This window comes from Patagioenas fasciata, chromosome 6 (genome assembly GCF_037038585.1).
Source record: "Patagioenas fasciata isolate bPatFas1 chromosome 6, bPatFas1.hap1, whole genome shotgun sequence".
Lineage (NCBI taxonomy): Eukaryota > Metazoa > Chordata > Aves > Columbiformes > Columbidae > Patagioenas > Patagioenas fasciata.
This window is the reverse complement of record NC_092525.1, coordinates 13545014-13566007: the sequence shown is the minus strand read 5'-3', so window position 1 is coordinate 13566007 and position 20994 is coordinate 13545014. Positions and strand designations below refer to the sequence as shown.

The window sequence follows — 20994 nt, the reverse complement described above, 5'->3', positions numbered from 1 at the left end:
ATGCATTTTGACAGGCTTCTGAAATAGCCTGATACCTTTCCGAGCTCAGGCTGAGTTGCAAATGATGGAAAGTGGGATAAATCTCCTGAAGCACACTAAGGTTTCCTAGGTTCATGTTGCCAGTAGGGTGTTAAGGAGCAGGGCTGCAAGTGAGGAGTTCCCGCTGTATGGCAGCAGCGTAATTTGTGGTATTGTTTTCAGGTCAACAGACAGTCAGCTGAAGCTGTGGAACGTAGGGAAACCTCACTGCTTGCGCTCCTTCAAGGGTCACATCAATGAAAAGAATTTCGTAGGGCTCGCGTCCAACGGAGACTACATTGCCTGCGGTGAGTAGAGCCGCCCTCCTGACAAACGTTAACGGGGCTCCTTGGGAGCTGGTGCCTCTTTGGTTGCAAAGCACACCAGCAATTGAGCCACGTGGCTGCAGGGGCGTTTTAATAATATTCTGAACTTCCACTCTCCTCTCCCTTTCCAGGGAATGGAGTAATGACCCCTCTTGATATAAGGGGGGGGTCTGTAGTTAGTTTCATCCCATTTCAGGTGAATTCTTCATATATGATAATTTAGACTTTCTGTCACCAAAAGTCAACTGCCAATGTAGCTACTGTAGATTAGACTTAATGTCTTTCAAGTTTACCAACTGACATGTCCTCCTTCATCTTTCCAAGGAAGGGCAGTAGCCTGGACCACACAAGTGGTCCTCTACTTGTCCTCCTTGTGAACAACTCCTTAGAAGACTGAATTGTCCTTGGCTGCCCAGGGGGATTGTGGAGTCTCCTTCTCTGGAGACATTCAAATCCTGCCTGGTCACAACCCTCATCTGGGTGTTCCTGCTCTGGCGGGGGATTGGACTGAATGAGCTTTCAAGGTCCCTTCCAATCCCTGACATTATGATTGTCCTGAAGCAATTAGCCTTTTGGCTGTTCCCACCCTTTCACTGCTTAAGCCAGACTGTTGAACCTCTGTAAATCCACAGGTCTTGGTGGGAAAGCGGTGACAGGCTGTTTGCTGTGGGATGAGCAGGACGGCTGCACCAGCACTGAAGGGAGCAACCTGAGCTTGTGTGTTCTCTGGTCTCTGTGCAGCTTGCCAGGCAGAAATTGGGATGGATTTCTAAATAAAGCCTGTGCACTGTCTAGTCTCTCTTACTTAAACCTCCACAGACCAAGCTGTCATACTTGATTACAGCAAGCAAAACTGTGACGGTGCTACCTGCCACCGAGCTGTAACACTGAGCAGGCTGGGTGTAGCGGTGTTTTATGTGGTAGTATAGATGCTCTGCTCAAAATGCTCTGCCCAAAGGAAGTTATGGGGGACAGCTGGGATCCTGCATGTTTTGCAAGTGCACTGCAAACTGCAGTTGTCTTGTAATAAAGCCCAGTTCTGTTATTAAATGTTGTGAAAGTGCTGTGGAGCACTCCCAGTTGCCAGGGCACCACGAGCATGATGGTAACTACAAGGAGGAAATGTCTGGTGTTGTCTTAACCAATAAAAAGAAGACTTATTTCTGTTCCTGCTACCAGAACCTAATCTTCTGTATTTATTTATTTTTTTTTATTTCTAGGAAGTGAAAATAATTCCCTTTACCTGTACTATAAGGGCCTCTCAAAGACACTGCTGACATTCAAGTTTGATACAGTCAAAAGTGTCCTGGACAAGGACCGTAAAGAAGATGACACAAACGAGTTTGTGAGTGCTGTGTGCTGGAGGGCACTACCAGATGGGGTAAGCTTTCTGCTCAGGCACCCAGCTGGGTGCAGAAGGAATCTCTCCTGCTTTCTTGTGAAATAGCACTGCTGAGAGTTTGACTGCGACTCGGTATTTTCCCATTTATGGGTATTGCAGATCGGTTTGAGAACGTGAGGATCTGCAGAGTAACTGAGATGCTGGGGAGGAGGGACTGCTGTGCTTTTAAATCTTCTACCTGGGTGTTTGAGTTTCTCTACTTGGCATCTGAAGTCCCCAAAGCAGCATTGTATTTCTGGCACTTTGCGTTGTTTTTTTCTTATCTTTTTGTGGGCAAATTAGTGGGATTTTTGTTGCTTTAATGAAGGCACCTGCAGATACTCCTGTGGAGCCTTATCTCAATGTTACTGTGTCTACATGGACTTGCTCATTGAAATACAACCCCTGTGTTTTAGATGAGCAGATATGCAAAGGAGGCGAGCGCAGGCTGCAGTCACCTCAATGGCTGTCCCGGTGACACTTAATTCATACACGTAGCGTGTGTGCTAATGCTGCAGGCAGACCTGACGCAGCTTTTGTGAGAGTGGCCTTTCGGCACAGGGCTGCTCTGCAGAACAAAATGCTGCTTTTGAAATTCAGAGTGCTCTTGAAAACCTTCCATTAAAAAAAAAAAGAAAACAAACTTGAGCAAGTAACTCTCTTTTATGTGCAAGGGTTTGCAGATCAGATACTTAATGGGCTTGTTGGGAGGGAAGGGAGAAGAGCTCATCCTAAATACAGTCTTCCAAGTAACTTAAGTGAAATATTGCCTAATTGGTGTACTGAGATGTTGCCTTCACAGAGACATAGCATTTTGGAAGGGTAACATCTACCAATCTGTTTCCGTATGAAGAAACTGCCCCCACAACTGGGATTCAGTTGTCGCTGACATAAACTTACTTCAGATAGATGCTTCTGAATCGATATCAAAATAAAGCTAAGCGGCTGAAACTGCACTTTTGATTTAAAAGTAAAAAGTGGGCTGTTGTGGTTTGAATGGTGGGTATGAGACTTGGTGATGTAGAGTCACCAGCTTCTCGCTGGCTACGGATTTAGGAGGATTTGGTATTGGCAGATGTCACACCTCGGGTGAAAAGTAGCTGTTGGAAGTTGCGTAATTCGTTTTTCTGCTGGATAAAAAAATGTGCTGTGGGAACCTGTGTGTCCAGAAATGCCCTTCTCTGAACTCCCTTTGCTGCAGTGCTTCTGTGTTGGGTTGTGCTGCCCGCTGACCTCTTGGGCAGCTTTTCCACAGGCAACAGGCTAATGGTGATGTCCTACTCTTGGTGTTATTTCTGTTGCTGTCTACTCCTCGTCAGTCTTTTCTCTGATTAATATGCTTTACCTCTGACAGAACTTCCGCTTAAGTGACTGAGACACTTTTGAGCAGTCACCAAGGGCTGTCAAACCGTTCTTCATAACCAGTATGAAAAATATCACACAAAAAAATGTAATCGTTATATCAGGCCCATCAAGATCACACCAAATAACGTTCAGGCTTCACTCCATTAAACAACGTTCAAAATCTGTCGCTGTTCTGATAACTTTTTTTTTTTTAATCTTCAATCATTCCTCTGCTTTTCCCTGGGGTTCTTCTAAATTAGCCCGTTTCTCCCCTGCCTTTCATTTGCAAAGAAAGGAGCAAAAGGCTGCCTGCGATCCGAGTGCTTTTGCTGCCGCGCTTTCCCTCTTGGTGGTGGATGCCGTCCTGCTTCATGTACCGAGCGAGCAGCCTTGCTCGCTTTTGCCAAGAGCCCCAAATGTTCCTTCTCCGGTACTGCGAGACACAAAGTGCTCTTCACCTTTCCTCTTCCCTCTTGTTCCAGCGCAGCCCTCCTCTCTGACCTAATTGAGACTTTGGAAATTAAATTACTGCACAGCCAACGGTCGCTTATGTCCGCAAGGTCTTGCTCAAGTGGTGAAACTCTTTTGTTCTCCGTTTTGATAACATTTGTTAAATTTGGTTTAAATTTTTTCAAATGAGCTTTGTGTGTACAGGCTTCCCCAAAAAACGGTGTGTTTTTTAGCAATGAACTAGAACAGGCCTTTGCCTCGCAGCACTGTCAGCATCTGTGGGAACTGGGGAACCCACAGCCTATTTCTGACTCCCTTGCAGGCTTTGATCCTGGGTGAGTCACTCTGCCTTAATTTCCTAATTACAAGAACCGCCTTGCCTTCCTCTCGCCGCTGCTGGGTGCGTGGATGCAGTTCCAGCCCCGCAAAGCCCGGCGTGGGCTGGGAAACCAGCTTGTGCTGCTGTGGGCGTGCGGTTCTCCCACCTTGCTGAGCTGGTTCAAAGCTTGTCGCTGGAAAGAGCTTTGGTTTGCTACCTGGGGGATTTGTGAGGCGGAACATGTGGGCACTACATCCCCGAGGCTCCCCGGTGGAGCAGAGTCTCTTCGGTTTCCCTGCGGTGTTGTTCTCAAGGATTGTTCTTTAATTAACCTTTCGAGATGAGATGGTTAAGTTTCAGATCTGTCAGTTATCTTGGGAAGCATGAGTACATGTACCTCCTTCACTTCATGCACTTAAGTGCAAAATCTCGGATCCTAATTAAAACTTAAATAAAACTTTCAGATGAAATGTCATTGATTCTTTCTTAAATCTATTTTTGTGTAATTCAAGCTTTTACTTCCTCCTGAGCCAAAGTCAAGCTGTGCCAGCAGCCCTTGCCAAAACCTATTTTTTTTTCCCCCTCTGTGTTGTTTTTTCTTCACTTAGGAAGATGCAGGGACCTTTTTGCTAGAGCTGTCACCTTTCCAACTGCAGAGGTCTGGCCAGTACCTTCTTTCCACCTCTGTCAAAGCCGTAACAAGGGAGAGAAATTGCTCTGTGCAAGTGCTTATTAGCATTTTGCATCAAGCTTTTCAATTCTTAGGTGATGTTTAGAAATAAGCACTAGGTCGTAGGCTAATAGTTTTGTTAGACTGAAGAAAAATACCAGCAGGTACATCAGGAAGCAAACCTTTGCTTCTTTTGGTGTGGTGTTTTGGACAAAGGTAAATAGACTCTTTAATATTTTTTAAAAAGCGCTTATAGCTTATGGGGAAAACTGTTCTCACTTCTCATTTTACTCTAAAAATTGGTCAATATTTAAAAGTAGAGAAAGCTTCAGAACACTTTTGACCTAAGCGACCTGATAAATATGAGTTTACCAGAGATGTGTTTTGGAATCTCCCCTGAACAAAATCAAGTGTTTTATAATACACCTGTGCCATCCGTTGTTTCTGGCACCTCAGCAGGAGTTAGCCAGCTTGATTTGAAGCGTAAATCTTGTCCTGAGATTAGAAAATACATTCTTCTATTTCATTAATGTGTAAGCAGACAGTGCTCTTGCCTATAGGGATGCTCTTGCATAGGGGATGGAAATTATAGTAGTGGTAGTAGCTCACTGCAGCTAGGTGAGTAGAGATGTTTTATCTGTCTTGGGAGGGTCTGTCTAGCTTTGTGTAGCTACATGGATAGTATTAATAGCTGGAAGAGGTTGGTTTGTACTTTTTTTTCTTCCCTTATGCGTCCTACGTGATATTTTCCCCTTCCATAAAGCAGGAACTTTTTGTCTGGACTTGCTTTGCCATATTGCAGAGTTCAAGATGTGCCTCCTACAGCTGTGTTAAGTAATTGCATCTCAAGTAGGCCACTTTCCCAGTCATGGTTAGTGTCTCTCAGAAGGAAGCTGTCAAAAGACAAACCAAGGCTGAACCTGCTCCCAGGACGGCAAAAAGGTATTACTGCCGAACACAGAAGCAATTTGATTATGTAGATTAAGCATGGCTCAATCTATCATAATCACTGCAAAGAAGCCATTTAATTTTGTACCTGTTTGCATGAGTATTCATTACTGCTGATAAGCAGGTTAGCCGGGGTAGGGTTTCTCAGGCAGAAATGTCAAGGCTTTAATACCAGTAAGGAGATGCAGATAAGAGCAGGAGAATGCCCCACGAATTAGCTTAGGTAAAGCTTTATGTACGTCTTCTTTTTTTTTCCTTTTAGAGGGGTAAAAGAGGGAAATCCCTTGAACATCGCTGCAGGCTGTAACCAAGTCATCTTGCTGTGGTGAGCGGGTGGGTGGCGGTACCTGCTGGGTGGATGCTGAGGCCTCCTGCACTTGGGAGGTGGGAGAGCACAAACCCGCGTGTGTGTTTACCCACCTCGTTGTCACTCTTCAAAAGTCATTTTAATTTAGGGAAGTCTCAAAACAATCATGGAACCACAAGTGAGAGAAGCAAGCTCTGGGACTCAAGGTTTGAAGTTGCCTTTAGGTGCTGTCATGTGGTGGAAGTATCTTCATAATTAGTCTTGCATCTGTGAACTTCTCCTTGTTAATCTAAGAGGATGGAAATACTCTCTTGGTGTGGTACATCTCTTCAGAAAATAAGCTTTTCTTCCATTTATTTTTCCTTTCCTCTGAACCTCCAGCCTTGTTTCGAACGATGTCTGGCTTCAATTCTTTAAATAGAAACCTCTAATTGAACCGTAATAAGCTGGTCACTTAATAGGGCTGTAATCTTGTTCACTGATGAAAAGTAGCCATCCTTTGTTTCCTAGTAGCCTAATAAATGGTACACGACGTACAGAGGAGCTAGGCGGGGACTCTGATAATTTACAATCCCAAATTGGCTCCCTTCACTGGAATTAATTTAGCCAATACAAATTATTTCGGGAAGTGATTCATTGCCATTTTAAAGCGCTAATTAATTTGGATGACTTATGAACATTAAAAATGAAACCTTCTTTGTCATACCCAAATAACCAAATGCTTATTCAGTGTCATTCTTAAGTAACTTGTATCGGCTATAACTAACTACATCTCTCGTAACTTGAAATATGAATTCCAATGGGATTTTGGGGAGGAAAACAAGTGTAAGACTTGATATTTTTTTTTTGTTCCACTTTACTGCTGAAATTTTAAAGTCTCAAAATTGGTGAGAATCTTGACTTGCAGATTGAACTCAGTGTTGTTTTATTTCTGCAGCATCCTCAGCTAGTTGTTCAGATGTCGGTTAAGCCAGACCTAGGCAGTAGTCTGAAGCTGATGAGATAAATGCCTGCCCGGAGCGATCAGACCTGAGCTGTCCCTCTCCTGCCGCTGACACCAGCTGCCGGCACAGGTAGCAGCAGCGTGAGCAGCTCCGACAGTAGGGTTTTCGGGGAGGGCACCTGCTGTTTTCTGACTCATCCTTTCTTTCTTAGACCAGAGCTGGGCTGTAGCAATCATGGGCAGCACCTCCCAAACTGCTATTTTTGCAGGTTTATCCTCCGGTGCAGTCCCACGCTGCTGCTTCATCCTGGAAATGCCGTGGTCTTCATCTTCTCTCTTGTGACTGAAATGCGCGGCAGGTTACGGGAGGCCAGGAATGATCAGCTTTTTAAGCAAAGCAAGGAGATGTGACTTTGATTGGGTTTATTCTACTGGTTTTTCTCCCCCTCTTGAAAATCCTCAAAGACTTTCTTCCCTCCTATGGAAGTCTAAGCCCTGTAGCATGTGTGCTGTGAAGCTCATGGCTCTTGGTGTGATGCCTTCCCACTCCCCGATGTGCCCTCTGCTCTCTGGCCATGATTTAGATAAAAACACTTTCTCGACTTTCATTATTTTGATGCTTTGCACTTTCCTTAGCTAGTAAATACATTTTATTTCTCTTCCATCCTACCTTTTTCATGTCTGTCCCTCCTTACTCATTTTAAAATCTCAAATCTTGGTTAAAAACAAGTGGAACCCAGGATGTCAAAGATACATCCGGCATCGTTGATTCCCCGCCCCCCCAAAAAAAATGTAGCGTATTACTTATGTATATTGACACACCTGTATATATTGTTTTATATGCTGCTTGAAAACTACTTTCATATGCAGAATAATTTCTACCTTGCAGATAAAAAATGTCACAGGTTCAGTATATATGCTTCTTTGTGCTGAACATGCTTGTATACTTTCATATCCATATCTCTTCAAATGTTCCTTTTGGGCTCTTTTTCTCTGTGGCTAAGGAGAATTAATTAAAAAAATACTCAAGTGGATAACAATGTTTTACTCCTCATCACAACCCTTGGATTCCAACTGCAGGGAAATTTCTGTGAAAAAAAAATCGTACTCAATTATTAACAGTTCGTGCATTATATTGAAATTTCACTGCATGTTGACACTTCAGTCCATGTGAAAGACCATCTTGATAATGTGATTATGCAGATGACAGGCATGAGGAGAAAGTGTTTAATTTTGAGTCTTCTGTACAAGAAGAAAAATATTGGTAAATGTCTTTCCTTATTGCGTTTCCCCCACTTGCAGGACACCCTCTGAGCTCTGTCCTGGCATGGGCAGGAGTGAAGGGAGTCGGATGCTGTTGCACTTCTCCATCTAGTGGGGGGTTTGAGGGGAAAAAAGGTGTATTGGGCCATGTTTTGTGCTGTTTCAGGGCTGGAGGTGTTTGTTAACTCTTCCTTTCCTAGAGACAAAGCAGCTGGAGGTGCTGATGCAAACAGAGGGGATGAGTCTGTCGCTTTCGTTCAGCTGGGGAGGTTCAGGTCCCCTGTGGTACTGCAGCGCTCTGATATCATTTGAGCTTCTATTTTAAGAATAGCTTCTCCAAGAAATGTAGGTGGCTCGGGTTTTTCTTCTGTGTTGGTTTTAAGTTTACATTTGCAAACTCAGTTTCTCCTTCTGCAAGGTGAGGCGTGTTTTGTTTTGTTTCCCTGCATAATCACAGAAAATTGCCAGGGGGTTGGTGGTTTTTTGAAGTGAAGGCAGATCAAAGTCGCACGTGTTTCATGAATGAAGGCAACATTTACTCTTTCGGACTTCTATGGCTGATATTTGCTTACCAGTGTGTCTCATCTAATGCCAAGAGAAGTAGGCAGCGTGCTGTAGATGGGACTGAGGTCCTCCTTATTGCACTCGTCTCTTTCCTAGCGCAAGTGGTTGACATAACTCTGAGTACTGTTGACATTACAGTTCCAGTAGCTGATCCCGACGGCGCAGCTGTACAGATAATGGATGGCAGTTCATTGCTGGTGCAAGCAGAGGTCCGAGCAGGCTCTCGTTGTTTCCCAGGCTTTAAAAAATGAGAGCATCCCAATGCAATCACAAATTGTATTGCTATGATACACGCGGTGAACTGGGGATGCAAAGGAGTCTCTGTGCGGCTGTCATTAAACTCGTAAGTGGATATTGTTCTCCTGTTGGGACTCCGCTGCTTTAATAGCCATCAATTCTTTATTTAAGTATGAGTTTTTTAACAGGTGAACCCAAGTCAGGAATTCACCTGGAACCTGGACTTCATTCCTGACTCTCCCCAGCTCCCTGCTGAACCGTAACCTTACCAGGTACAAGCTGAAGCATAGCAGTATATATCATGTGGCCCTTCACATAAGCTATTTCCAAAACTTAACAGAAGCTTATTTGTATTAGAGTGGTATTCAGAGTCACCCTTATCTTATACATTGGTGTGGAGAGAGAAAAAGAGCAGATTTGTATTTGGAGCCATTTGCTCTTAGAATTAAATAATTGTACAACTGTGGTTTTTCCTTTTCCCACCCAGCCTCTGCAGTGCTGCTGTTGAGCCCCTGGTCTGAACTCTCATATGTATCCTGCTGGGTTCTAGAGACGCTGATTAAATAATTGATTAGGCTGTCGTAAGATTTGGGTTGTGGATGGGTTTTTTTTTTTCCCAGATGGTGCCTGGGAACCTATTTATCCTGAGTTGTAAGCTCCTCTCTTCCCATACGTACTTGTTCTGAGCGTTGCGCCTTTATCTCACAGGCATTGCACCTTCTGTTGCCTCAGGGATTAGAGATGGCTCCCTCTTCCCCCGCAACTCTTGGCCTTTGGGTAGGAAGGCTCATACCTACTATGTTCTGAACACTTTATAATGTATATTCTGTATAGTTTTGCAGGTGCTAAGTCAGCCTCTATTCCCAGATCTCAAACTCCAACCCAAGTCTCCTCTGAGTCAGAGCATCTCCTCTGTGAGCAGCCTTTGCTTTACTTTCCACTGCTAGGATTATGCTGGATAATTTTTTTTGGTGTGGAGGTGTTTTTTGGTATTTTTTTGTGTTTTTTGAAGTGCCATCTATCTGCTGAAGTCTCTGGCGCAAAGTGCCATGAGGTCTGAATGTTCAGAGCTACTCTGCCGAAGTCGGGCAGTACTCAGTGTTTTATGAAGCAGATAAAGGTGGTAATTTCAGACAGGAGCTGCAGGGGTAAAGCTTAGTTTCTCGATACTTAGTGCTAAAGGAGGATTCTGGTTTCAGACCAGCAAGAGCAAAGCGAGAGAGTGGAGTAGGTTCTGACAAGCCGTTGGCACAGGGTAACCACCGCCTTTGAAGTTGGTTTCAATGCAGCGGCAGAACTCCCACCCTGGGGGTGTCTGAATCCCTCGCTGCTGGTGTTCTGCTGTTGCCCCCCTTTGAAGGTGGGTTCAGAACCTCATTCCCTCTGACAAATGACGCTGCTTCAATTACAGTCAGAGCAACCTGACAATATTGTCTTTTTTTTTGTTTTCCATTCTTCAGTGCATCTACCGATGGCAAGTCACAGTAGTCACAGCTCACGAGCTGCGTCAACCTTTTGCTCTAGCACTCCTAATTAAGCAATTTTAATGGCAGGATTTAATGTTTTACAGACTCTAAATGAAGTGGAAAAATATGAAGTGTGTTGTTTTGGTTTTTTTCCTTTCCATCACAAGATTTTGATCAGGTAATTTAACCTCTGGGTAAAATAAAAGCAGAAGGATTTGTGCACAGGTGGTTTTATCTGCAAAAGATTTACTTTTATGTAGATTTCTGCATTAATATAGTTACTACTTGGCTTCGAGCAATTGTTCCAAAGGTTCTTACATGCTTTCTGCCTTTCTGTTATCAGTAACAAAACCCCAAAGCATTTTGAAACCCAGCAACTTGTGACCAGCCTAATGCCAATAGCACTGGATGTTAGTAAAGCAAGAACTAAGACTTTTTTGACACTCCTTGTAAAAACGACTGTTCAGACTGGTTTTCCAACAGCAACACAGATTTGCATCCTTTTAACCTATTTAAATAAGACTTTTGGCGGTGTTCTGATCTCATTCTAGCTACTGTTAGATGAGCTTGCTGTGTGCACGGTTGCTCTTTGAAAGCAATCTCATGTCTGGATTGGAACTACCTGGATATGTAATTAGGATATGTAATTATTTTATATAGGATTCAACACAAAATTATAATAATCAGTCCTTTCCGAGGAAGAGAAAGTTACTATGGTAGGGAAGTTATGTTTAGTAATTTAATGAGCACCTTTCAGACAAAAATGATACGGTTAAATTTGGGGTTGTGCAGCTGAATGGATTTGTGTTCGCCCTTGCACAAGGTGTTTTGAATTCTGCCAGGGAAGCGCTGCTTCAAACAATTACGTCTCTTATATGTTATTTTGTGTCATAATCATTCCTGAAACTCTTATCTGGTTGCTAAAGCTGGAGAGAAGTGAGATGTTTGGTGCAGTACTGGGTTTAATAGTTTTACTCCAGTATTTCTGAAGTGAATATTAAGTTAAGCAGGGAGGTGTAGCTGGGGCAGCCTGGGGAGCTGGCGGATGAGGTGGTGCATTGTTTCCCATTTACTTATAATAATGAGAGATACTGGGGGGAAGATAAGCAGTATTACATATAGTGGGAAGAAAGATTGATTTGGATCCATTCAATTAAAAAAAAAAAATGGTTTTTTACCTGTAATCTGCAGATAACACACAAATTAACTGCAGGAAGAGGAGGAGAAGCTACATCCCTCCTCACTGCCCGTGCTGGCAGAAGCTCAGCATCACTAGCCAAGTCTCCCAGTGTAAATCAGGCAGATATGACTTTTTCTTCATCATTTCTAAGTTCATCAGTTTGAGACCTCATTGCCTTTTTCTTCCAATTCTTTCTACAAAGCATGTTGCTCTGATCACGTGTTTTCCAACCACTAAATAACAGCAAACGGGTCTGGTCTGGGGAGTATGCGCTTGGGGGATGTCTTGACTTTAGAGTGAAATATTCTGGGTTAAAATAGGAGGTTAATAATGCTTCTGCTTGTACCTTGCTTCACAACTTGCGTCTTCGCTGCAGCATTTGAAAGGCTAAATTTGGGCCAGCAGAAGTATTTAAAAAAAAAAGAAAATGAGCTGGAAGTGAAATACAAATGTCCCTATTTAGTACCAAAGGCTTCATCTCGCTGGCAGCTTTCTGGTTTTGTTAGGTTCACGCTTGACTTGACAATGCAAAAGAAGAAACTGTAATTGTTGGGAAATGCCTGAAAATCTGAAGTAAAACAGAACTTAGCAGCTTGTGAAACTTTTATTCTAGTGTTATAGCCGGCAGCAGACTGCACTTGGGGAGCTTGTGAGTTTTCTTTGGTTCAAAACTAAAGAATTTATATATATTTGCCTTGCCAAAAGTAAGCAAAGATCCACACTGTGAAAAATCACTCTGCTGATGCTCGGATGTTTGTATAAGAAAAATACAGCTTTAGAGATTTCATGTGGACAAATGTTTGGATAGATGTGCGGTTACAGGGCGAAGGGACAATGTGGCTGCTGCTTGCCCAGCGTGTCCTTGACTGTGACCTCAACCCTTTCCAGGTCTCTTGGCCATCCTACACATCCATCCCTCTTCCTCCTGGCGTAAAACTCCTTTTTTTCTCCCCAGAACAGAGCAGTCTGAATGTAGCGGTGGGGACAAGGGCAATCTCCTCCTCACAAGCCCACCACAATTGCTAAATCTTTGACTTTTGCTGTTCATTGTGAACATGGGAATTGCCCATTCTGGAGTGGGCAGGGAAGCTATGAAAACTCATTTTTGTATAGATGTTTTGAAGTTTATGCTGTTTTCCTTTTGGAACAGGTTTGAGGTGGGTTTATGGTGCCAACAGGTGTATTCCTGGCTGGGGGACTTCTGTATTAATTTCAGGTAATTCATGAAATTGGAATTTGAGCCCAGCTCACTACAAATCACGGTCAATGGAGTCATGAATGTGATGCGTGCCAAGCCCCATCATCTCTGCCTCTCCTTATCCAGACAAATGCATACTGTGTGTGCACCGTGTGTGGCTTTTTTTTAGAGGCCATTTCTTTATACTGTCATTTATTTCTTCCTTGGAAGCTGTAGCTAGGGCAGTGGATGATCATGAACCCTTCACAGGAGCTTTTTGGCGGATGATTGTAGCAGTGCACGTGAGCTGTGACGAGAAATAAGTCACGCACAGTCAGGACAGAGCACAGTTTTTATGTTCTTATATCCACTGTATTTTGTGCTGTATTCTCACTGTATCTTCTCCGAAACGTCTGAGGCATCATCAGGCCTGCGAGAAAAGCCGCACGCTCCGACTTCAGCTCCGTGGTGTCTGATGAGGAAGTGAGTCAACAGAAGCATCTCTTTAGAAATAGTATCTAAAACCGAGGGAGGATGAAACAGATTAGCTAAAAAAAAAATCCAATGCCAGAAGCATTTGTTTGTCTTCCTTTAGCCTTTGTCAGCAGAGCTCAGGTTTGTATTCTAATATTTATGTAGCTGGAAGGATATTATAAAATCAGAGGTACTGCGTTGCAACACAAGGGGGTTTGTTCGCTTCTGTAATCCCAGTAGGAAAATGGCATTATTTTTCTTTCTTTATATACTTGAGTCTTTTTAAACATCTTTTTTTGCTATTAGTGTCATTGATAGCTTAATGGATTTCTTGATTGTTGAGCTCCTCTTTTTGATACAGTATTGTTAGTCTTTGCATGCGTTTAGAATGACAGGAAAAGCATTAAAAACAGTCATTTCAATTTGAGATATCTAGAGATGACTTTTTTATACCCAGTGTGTGAAAATAACTTGAATAGTACCAGAATTATCCATTGTAAGAGAGATGATTTTACTTGTGAATTGGGTTTAAAGATAAAATCTGCCTACTTCCCGAGCCATGGATTTCCTATTCATTGCTCTGTTAAGATTAATCGGGAGCACGACTTAATCCAGAACAAAGATGATTGAATTGTCCTTAAACAGTGATGTCGAACATTACCCAGATCTCACTTTATTGAAAACCTTTTTTGGTCTCGCAGTGCTGAGAAATCACGACCATGTGAGAGCTGCTTGGGAGTACATCATATGGAAAGAGATGCATTTTCCTCATTTACTGGCTCATTAGAAGATAGAATACTTTCTGAGGTTTTTTGGAATGAAATTGTTAGGAGGTGTTTTACGGAATGGGTTAAATTTGTATAGTACATTAGAAGTTATTTTGGCACGCAGTACGAAGGGCTCACTCTACCTGCAAAAGCCTCTGAGGTCTTAAAGGTCTGCCATTAACTGAGCCACTGCTGGGTTTGTGGGGTGGCCAGGATGGAGAATTAAGTACCTTAATGCAGCTTTGTTTCCAATTTGGGAACCCAGAGAAGGGCAAGCTCAGGCTCCAGCTGCCTGAGCCCATCGGGGAGCGTGTCCAGCGGAGTCAGAGCACGAGCCACTGCTCCTCTTTGCGCTGACACCGATGCTAACAACAAAACTGTGCTTTTAAGAATTAATGTTGTTTATTTAATCCCCCATTTTCCAGCAGGAAGTGTGTAGAACCGTCAGATTGTCCTAAATCTCCAGTTACAGCCTATAATGGAGTAAGGATGGCATTTGATATGCAAGCCAAGTGTGAGCTTGACCACCCCTTAGCTCATTTTGGGATTCCTACCTGTGACAAGTAGTTTAGGGGCTGGCAATACTTATTTCAGATGCATGTACCACATTTAAAATTTTTAAAAAGGCAAAAAAAAGCAGCTTGCTGCGTAATGGCCTTGCTGTAGGGATGCTGGCAAGCAGCACACCATTGGCAAGCTGTTCCCTGGAGTTCAGGAGCGTATTCAGGGCCAGGAGATTCAGGGACTTATTAACGGCAGCTCCAGGCCCTGGCACCAAGAGACGGGTGGGAAAGAGCCGGCGGTGCCGCGTTTAAAGCCATGCGTGCCCCATGCAGATTCTCTTTCTTCTGGCTGCAATGATTTTGACCTCCCGAGCTACACTTGCTCTCTTAATGATGTTTTCCTATTCTTCGAATCCTCTTTTCTTTAGCTTATTTGCATGCGGTGCCTCGTGTTTCATTTAGGATTTGATACGGTCAGAAGCCCAAGATAAAAGGCAGTGTAATAAAAGGCTATTTTAATCGCGACGTTTTGTAGGATTGGAAGCTGCTGGGACCAGTTGGGACCAGTAATGGGCAAAAGAAGTGTGTTTTGTCCACTGCTGCAGTCTTCCTAGAGTGAAGTGGAGGTCTCTGTCTGCTTTAGGAGAGCCAACTAAACCAGATCGTTCCCCTCCATACACATGTTATCCCGTAATATGCTGACACAGCTCCTGCAGTGACTCTGCCCAGTGCGATGTCCCACCACGTGGGGACAGCCCTTGGGCAGGGTTTTGTCTGCAGCATCCAGAGATAAGTATAATTGCTGAGAGTTAATCCAGTTCGGTCATTTAAAGTAAGACTGTAATCACAGTTATTGGTTTTTGTGTCAGAATGCTGGTTTTAAGTCCTTATTATAGCAGGTTGGCTGTAGAGGCGATTAAATTCCAGTTGGAGAGATGTGCACCGGTGGAGCAGGGCTGCATGTCCTGAGGTTCCCCTTCCTTCTCAGTTCCTTTTGCTGCATCAAGAAACAGTCGTTTGCTCTAAGCCAGGTTTGCAGCTTTGATTGAAATTGACTATACAAAACCTCATCAAAGCAATGCGTGTCCCAGAGTCATTAAAAGAAAAATAAAATAAATCTAAAAGGCACCTTGAAGTGCGTAAGCTCCCTGGGATGCCAGGGGCAATCGCCTGTGGTCTGCTGGAGTCCCCAGGCAGGACCTCGTAAATCTTTGTCTGCCCAAAGAGCCCAGGAAAAAGGGGAGAAAGGCTGAAATAGCTCTCTGGGAGGTTTGGGGTGATTATGAAGTGCTGGCTCACTGCCTGATGCCTGTCACTGCTTTGCAGAAGTGAGGCAGATCTAGGAGAGGCAGCTGCAGCTGTATAGCTGGGAAGTTGTGCTTTTAATTGCTAATTAAAGCTACCATTTGCATTTGGGGTTTTCCTTTTTAAAGAATGACATCATACTACCCAAGAAACCGTTAGCACTGTTTATTTATAGTGTGACCAAACTGGCAACTTGCTCTTGCTGCTTTGTTGGTACGTCTGTATTTCACCTATTCCATACTTCTGCTTTCCCATCTGATTTTTTTTTATTACTTCTGTCCTGACAGCCCTTGTTCTTCTAGTCCTTGACTTCCATGCAGACATACCATCCCATAATGTTTTCCCTTTTGTCTCTATAAACAATAGGCAGGCAGTCTGATAGCACGAGTCCAAAGTCAAGGGAGCTTTGCCGCTTCAGGTTGACAGTTCTCCTCTCTGAATTATTTAAAGGCCACGAACAAACGAAAGCCTGCCTAGAGTTTCAGGTGACTTCTCATCTAGTATTGTAGAGAATGCCCGATAGGCGAGTCCCACTAATTTTGTCCATTTAAATCCAGGGGATTTAGTAGAATAGCAAATGCAATTAGAATTCAGGGGCTGCCTCCTTGTGTTCCTTAGGGGAGGTGAATAAGCCAGTCCAGGAGAGGGAAAGTGGAAGGTGAATGAAGGAATAGGGAATTTCTCTCTAGTTGTGAGAATTGTGCCAAGTTTGGTGGGTTTTTTTTCCTTCCTCGCACAATCAGTGAACTTGTCTAACGACATCCTACGTTTTTCTTCTTACTTTAATCCCAGTCCTTGGTGGGGTTGTTTGAGTTTGTTTGGGTTTTTTTTTGCATCCTTTGTTTTTAAATCTGAAATGCTTTTCAGCAGCTGAATGGCGCAGTGATTTCTGATTTCTCAGGTGTATTTTTCCTGCTGCTTTTGCTCGTCCTTCTGGATTTGGGAGTGTTTCAGATGGATGGGATTGGAGAAGCAGGCAGCAGAGCACAATTGAGTCCTTCACATGATGTGAAGTTCATTATTGTCCTTTGAATAGTTCATTCTGCAGAACAAAGTAGGGAAGATGTCATGCTTTGCATTTATTGCACTAGAGCTATAAAGCTGTACTCTCATCATTCTTAATACCTAAGGCATAGCTGTCTGCTCTTCCCACTCCCTTCTCCAAGATAAATACAGTGGAGAAAGCATCAGCAGTAGGATATTAGAGAAGCAACCTCATATGTATCATCTGTACTCTGTATGGCTTTTGTTTAATGAAGTTCTTCACCTTTTATGTACAGTCAGACCTTATTAAAATTGAATTTACTGTACTGTCTTTTTCATTACCAGCCGTACAATTTGGTAATCAAAGCTGATACTTTGCACCGTGGCCTTACTTTGAAAATTGACTTGCAAAAATGACATGGGGACTTCAGAGTATCTTCTTTCAGGTATTCCAGCATCTCTTTCAGTTTACAGTGCAGGATATCACCAGAACCTCTAGTCATTTTTTGTCGCCAACCTCAAGTTTATCAACATGTCTTCTCCTTCATGATTTTCCTGCATGCCCTGGCTAGTGAAAATATTTGCCCACTGCACTCAGAGCATTTTTGAAACAGTATTTCGGGGGGAGAAAGCTTCCTGTTTCTCAGGACTAGAGAAGGCCGTGTGGTTTGGTACGGCTTGCCTGGTCTCGTCCGCATTGCGGGAGGTTTCAGGTACGAAGTGCTGAGCGTGATCCTGTTATAACATTAGCTGAATTGGATGTCGAAGGCAGAGTTGTGAATTCTTTCAAGATTAATGGAAACTTTTGTTTTACCTTAATTAAACTTCCATTCCTTAAATCAAAGTCCTCTTTCCCAAATGGGTCTATGTTATAAATAGCATTAGTATCGGTATGAGTTCATGAAGCTTATACACATGTTAATGTTTGTGCCCTGATTTTTCACTGCAATAAACCATTTGTCCCCTTTTATTTTAATCTCACTGGGCCCTGGTGATTTTATTTCTGTGGCACATGTATGTGATGCATATAAAAATATAAGAAGTATATTTCCTATAGGTTTATGCAGCTACAACCTGGGCCACCTTGCAGGCGGTTACCCTTCCCTTTTCTTCTCTTACCTCCAAGCCGCTGAGGCCGTTTGGGTGTAAGCAGCCTCCGGGGATGAGATATTTTTGCTCTCCCATTGTGTCTTGCTTCCCCTCCCCGTGTTGTAACTGCCACGCAGATGTCTCATCCCCCCTCCCTACCTGCAGCCTCGGCTGGAGATGCAGCATCTTACGGATTCTGTCAGTTCCCCCCCACACACACACACAGCATCCTCAGTGCTGACACTTAGACCCATGACTTTGTTCCTCTTGCTATTAAATATACCGTTCCTGGCCTGAAGAGAAATGAAGGTTTTGATTTCTGTGGCTGCCAGACTTCTGGCCCATCCAGTAACACAGTCAGAAGGCTTGCAGGTGCAGTGAAACCATCACCCTTCTTTTCCAGCTGGCATGAGCATAACATTCAGAATAGTCAATGTGTTTCACAGATAATGAGTGCTTGAGCTCCCCTGTAATGTTATTCCAAAACGTGTTAATGAAACAGTCAGGATTTTAACATGTCCAGAACTTTGAAAGTGGATTGGTTTGGAATACTGTAGTGTCAGAGTTTGGGTGTGGTTTGGTGGTGGGATCCCACTTAAAAATGGGTGGGGGTGTTCAAGGGATGTTATTACAGGTAAGGCATACAAATTAAATGTCAGTTCAGATTGCTTTAACGTGACCCTTCTTTGCATTTCTGCATCAGACCAGTCTTAAGAGGTGGAAGTGATTTTCATTAGGATGGTGCAAAGAAGCTACAATCAGCAGGAGATCCAATTTGCCAGGTATTGTCAAGCAGACAGCGAGTGACAGCTCCCTGCCCCAAAGAGCTGACAGCCAAACCGTATAAAATGAACAGTAGCAGAGTATGAATCCATTATCAATTTTAAATAAATTGATTTCCTCAGTCCCTCACTCATTTTGTGAGTTCCTGCCAAAGTATTCCCCTCTTGCTGACCCAGCCAGCCCGACTCAGCTTGGCTCCTTTCATCATTCCTGACATCTCCTGTCATTAACCCATTCTCTGGTATTGATTGCTACCATCTGTGGTTGTAATGCATTCATTGTTCTTCCATTTTTGTTTTGAGGGGACAGTGTCATGTGAGGGGTTTCGTAAGGTTGTTCTTTCCAGCCTGTCCCAGTAGCGCTGGCCAGCATGTGTCCCCACCAGTTATACTCTTTCTATAGAGGTTAGTTCAAGGCTTTATCCACCCTGTCTTAAGCCTATGGTAGCATTAATACTTTAATATTAGTCAAGCCTTTCTCTCTCTTGCTTTAATTAGGTGAATTCTGTGGTGTTTGATCTTCTGCACACCCTGTCTCAGGCAGGGAGCAGTGCAGGAATTGATGACTTTGTGATTGCTCTCATGTGAGTTACACTTTGTACATCATTCCAGTTGGAGGAGAAAGGCTCTGTGTCCTGCCATCATGAGGCAGACTTACACCGATAACTTGGGTCCCTGAATCATAGAGATCCAGTGGCCAAAGCTGTTGAGGAGAGTTGCTCCTCTTGGTTTCAGTGAGAATTTCTGAAAATCCACCCAGCTTTGCTGGGAGATGCACAGGTGGATTAAAGAGACTGATGGTCAGCATCACCTGGGTCTGAAATGTTTCATTGCATAAAAAAGGGCTGTTGGGCGTTGGAACAGGCTGCCCAGGGAAGTGGTGGAGTCACCATCCCTGGAGGGGTTTAAAAGGCATTTAGATGAGGTTCTCAGGGGCATGGTTTAGTGCTGGAGTTAGGTTATGATTGGACTCAATGATCCTCAAGGTCTCTTCCAACCAAAACAGTTCTATGATTCTGTAACTGGGAAACCTAAAGCATTTCCACAGCTTGTAATTTGCATAAAAGCAGAATTCATGATCTCTGGAATACAACAAGGCTGGGCTTGCCCAGGGTGGACTACTGGACTGAATTCCAGATGGCTGCCAGGCACCGTCAACAAAATCATCCCTGATACTTCGGGCAAATCAATTTGGTCATCAGCTATTGCCTTAGTCCCAGGAACTGGTGGTTTTCTGTACCAAACAGGGGACACAAACATAACTGCTGGATCTAGGCACAGAAGAGCCTCAAACAGAGCTACCATGGTTGTGTGGGTACCAGCATTGTCTGGGACCACTGTGAGGGTCATCTCCTGGGTGTGGGAAGGGAGAAGGAGATGGTAGGACAGGATCCACCTGGCATGAAAGCCTGGTTAAACTATGGGTTTGGAGAAGAGTGAGGAAATTGGGACTCCTGACATCTTCCAATACTCATAACTGGTTAGCATGTCATGAAGAGAATTGTTGTCGTTCAGGGATTTTGTGCTCTTCTCCCATATTCTCTGGGGTGTGAGACTGGTGCGAAACTCCCCAAGGGTTGGATGAGTTGTTGGAGCACTTGGGACATACCAGATGCTTATGTAAGTGTAGGAGCTGGGTAAATGTCCTGCATCCCACAAGCTCAGATGTGTGCATAGGTGTGAACTGTGGGGTGGGAAGAGTCACTAATGTTCGTGTTGGATCCCGTGCCTTCAGCCTCACCTGGCAGGTGGTTTCAGCTTGGGGTTGATTTTTAGCATGCTTGATAGCAGTGCTTTGTGCCTCCAGTCTGTCTGGGAGAAGAACACAGCTGGAACACATTTCTCATCAGCAAATAAGTAAATACTGCAGTTTGGAATTGAATGCTTATTAGGAGAGTTATATCTTAGTGTTATTTCTCCCTACTTTTTCTCTTCAGTACCTCATTGTGAACATCTGGATTAACCTTGGGCAAATCTACTGTGTTGCCTTGGTTTCCCCACATGTCAAAGTAGGATAATACTTAGCTACCTCGTCAGGGCATTTGTTACACTTAATTAATGTTGTAATGTGTCTTTGGGTCCTCTGATAAAATGTGCTGTGCGAATGCTAAGTTGTTTTTACTGATTGGATTATTAATTAGGTGTGCACATATAAATGATTTATTGGCATTAGAGAACTAAGACTTGATAATTTAAAATATTAACGTCAAGGTGGTTGAGTCAATTTTAAGCCTGTATCACTCAGCTATTTAGAGGCTGAAACTAATGACACTGGGAGAGAAAAGAACATGGGAGCTTGACCAGCTAATGGCTTATTTTATGGTATTTCTACATGAGGACTGATGTAATACCAGGATCTGAACTCCAGCACCTGGCCCAGGGAAGCCACTGGCAGCATCAGCGATGCGCTGAGCTTCACGGAGAGCGCAGATGTCACCTTGCAGTGATCCCTCTTGGCCCAACTTACAGACTATTTGTCAGCCTTCGGAGGAGCGTG

General features: G+C 43.6%; 1 protein-coding gene and 1 non-coding gene across 3 annotated transcripts in view; both read left to right on the top strand.

Annotated features, from left to right (window-relative positions):
- Positions 1–20994, top strand: part of COP1 (COP1 E3 ubiquitin ligase) — a 124168-nt gene that overhangs the window by 90418 nt on the left and 12756 nt on the right. For both annotated transcript variants that reach the window (XM_065842532.2, XM_065842531.2), the window contains exons 17-18: positions 202–326; positions 1565–1725. In XM_065842532.2, coding sequence (XP_065698604.2) covers positions 202–326; positions 1565–1725 — 286 coding nt within the window. The remainder of the gene's footprint in view (positions 1–201; positions 327–1564; positions 1726–20994) is intronic.
- LOC136104167 (small Cajal body-specific RNA 3) lies at positions 14884–15018 on the top strand. Its single transcript, XR_010651726.1, has one exon. It is a non-coding gene; the product is annotated as a small Cajal body-specific RNA 3 (non-coding RNA).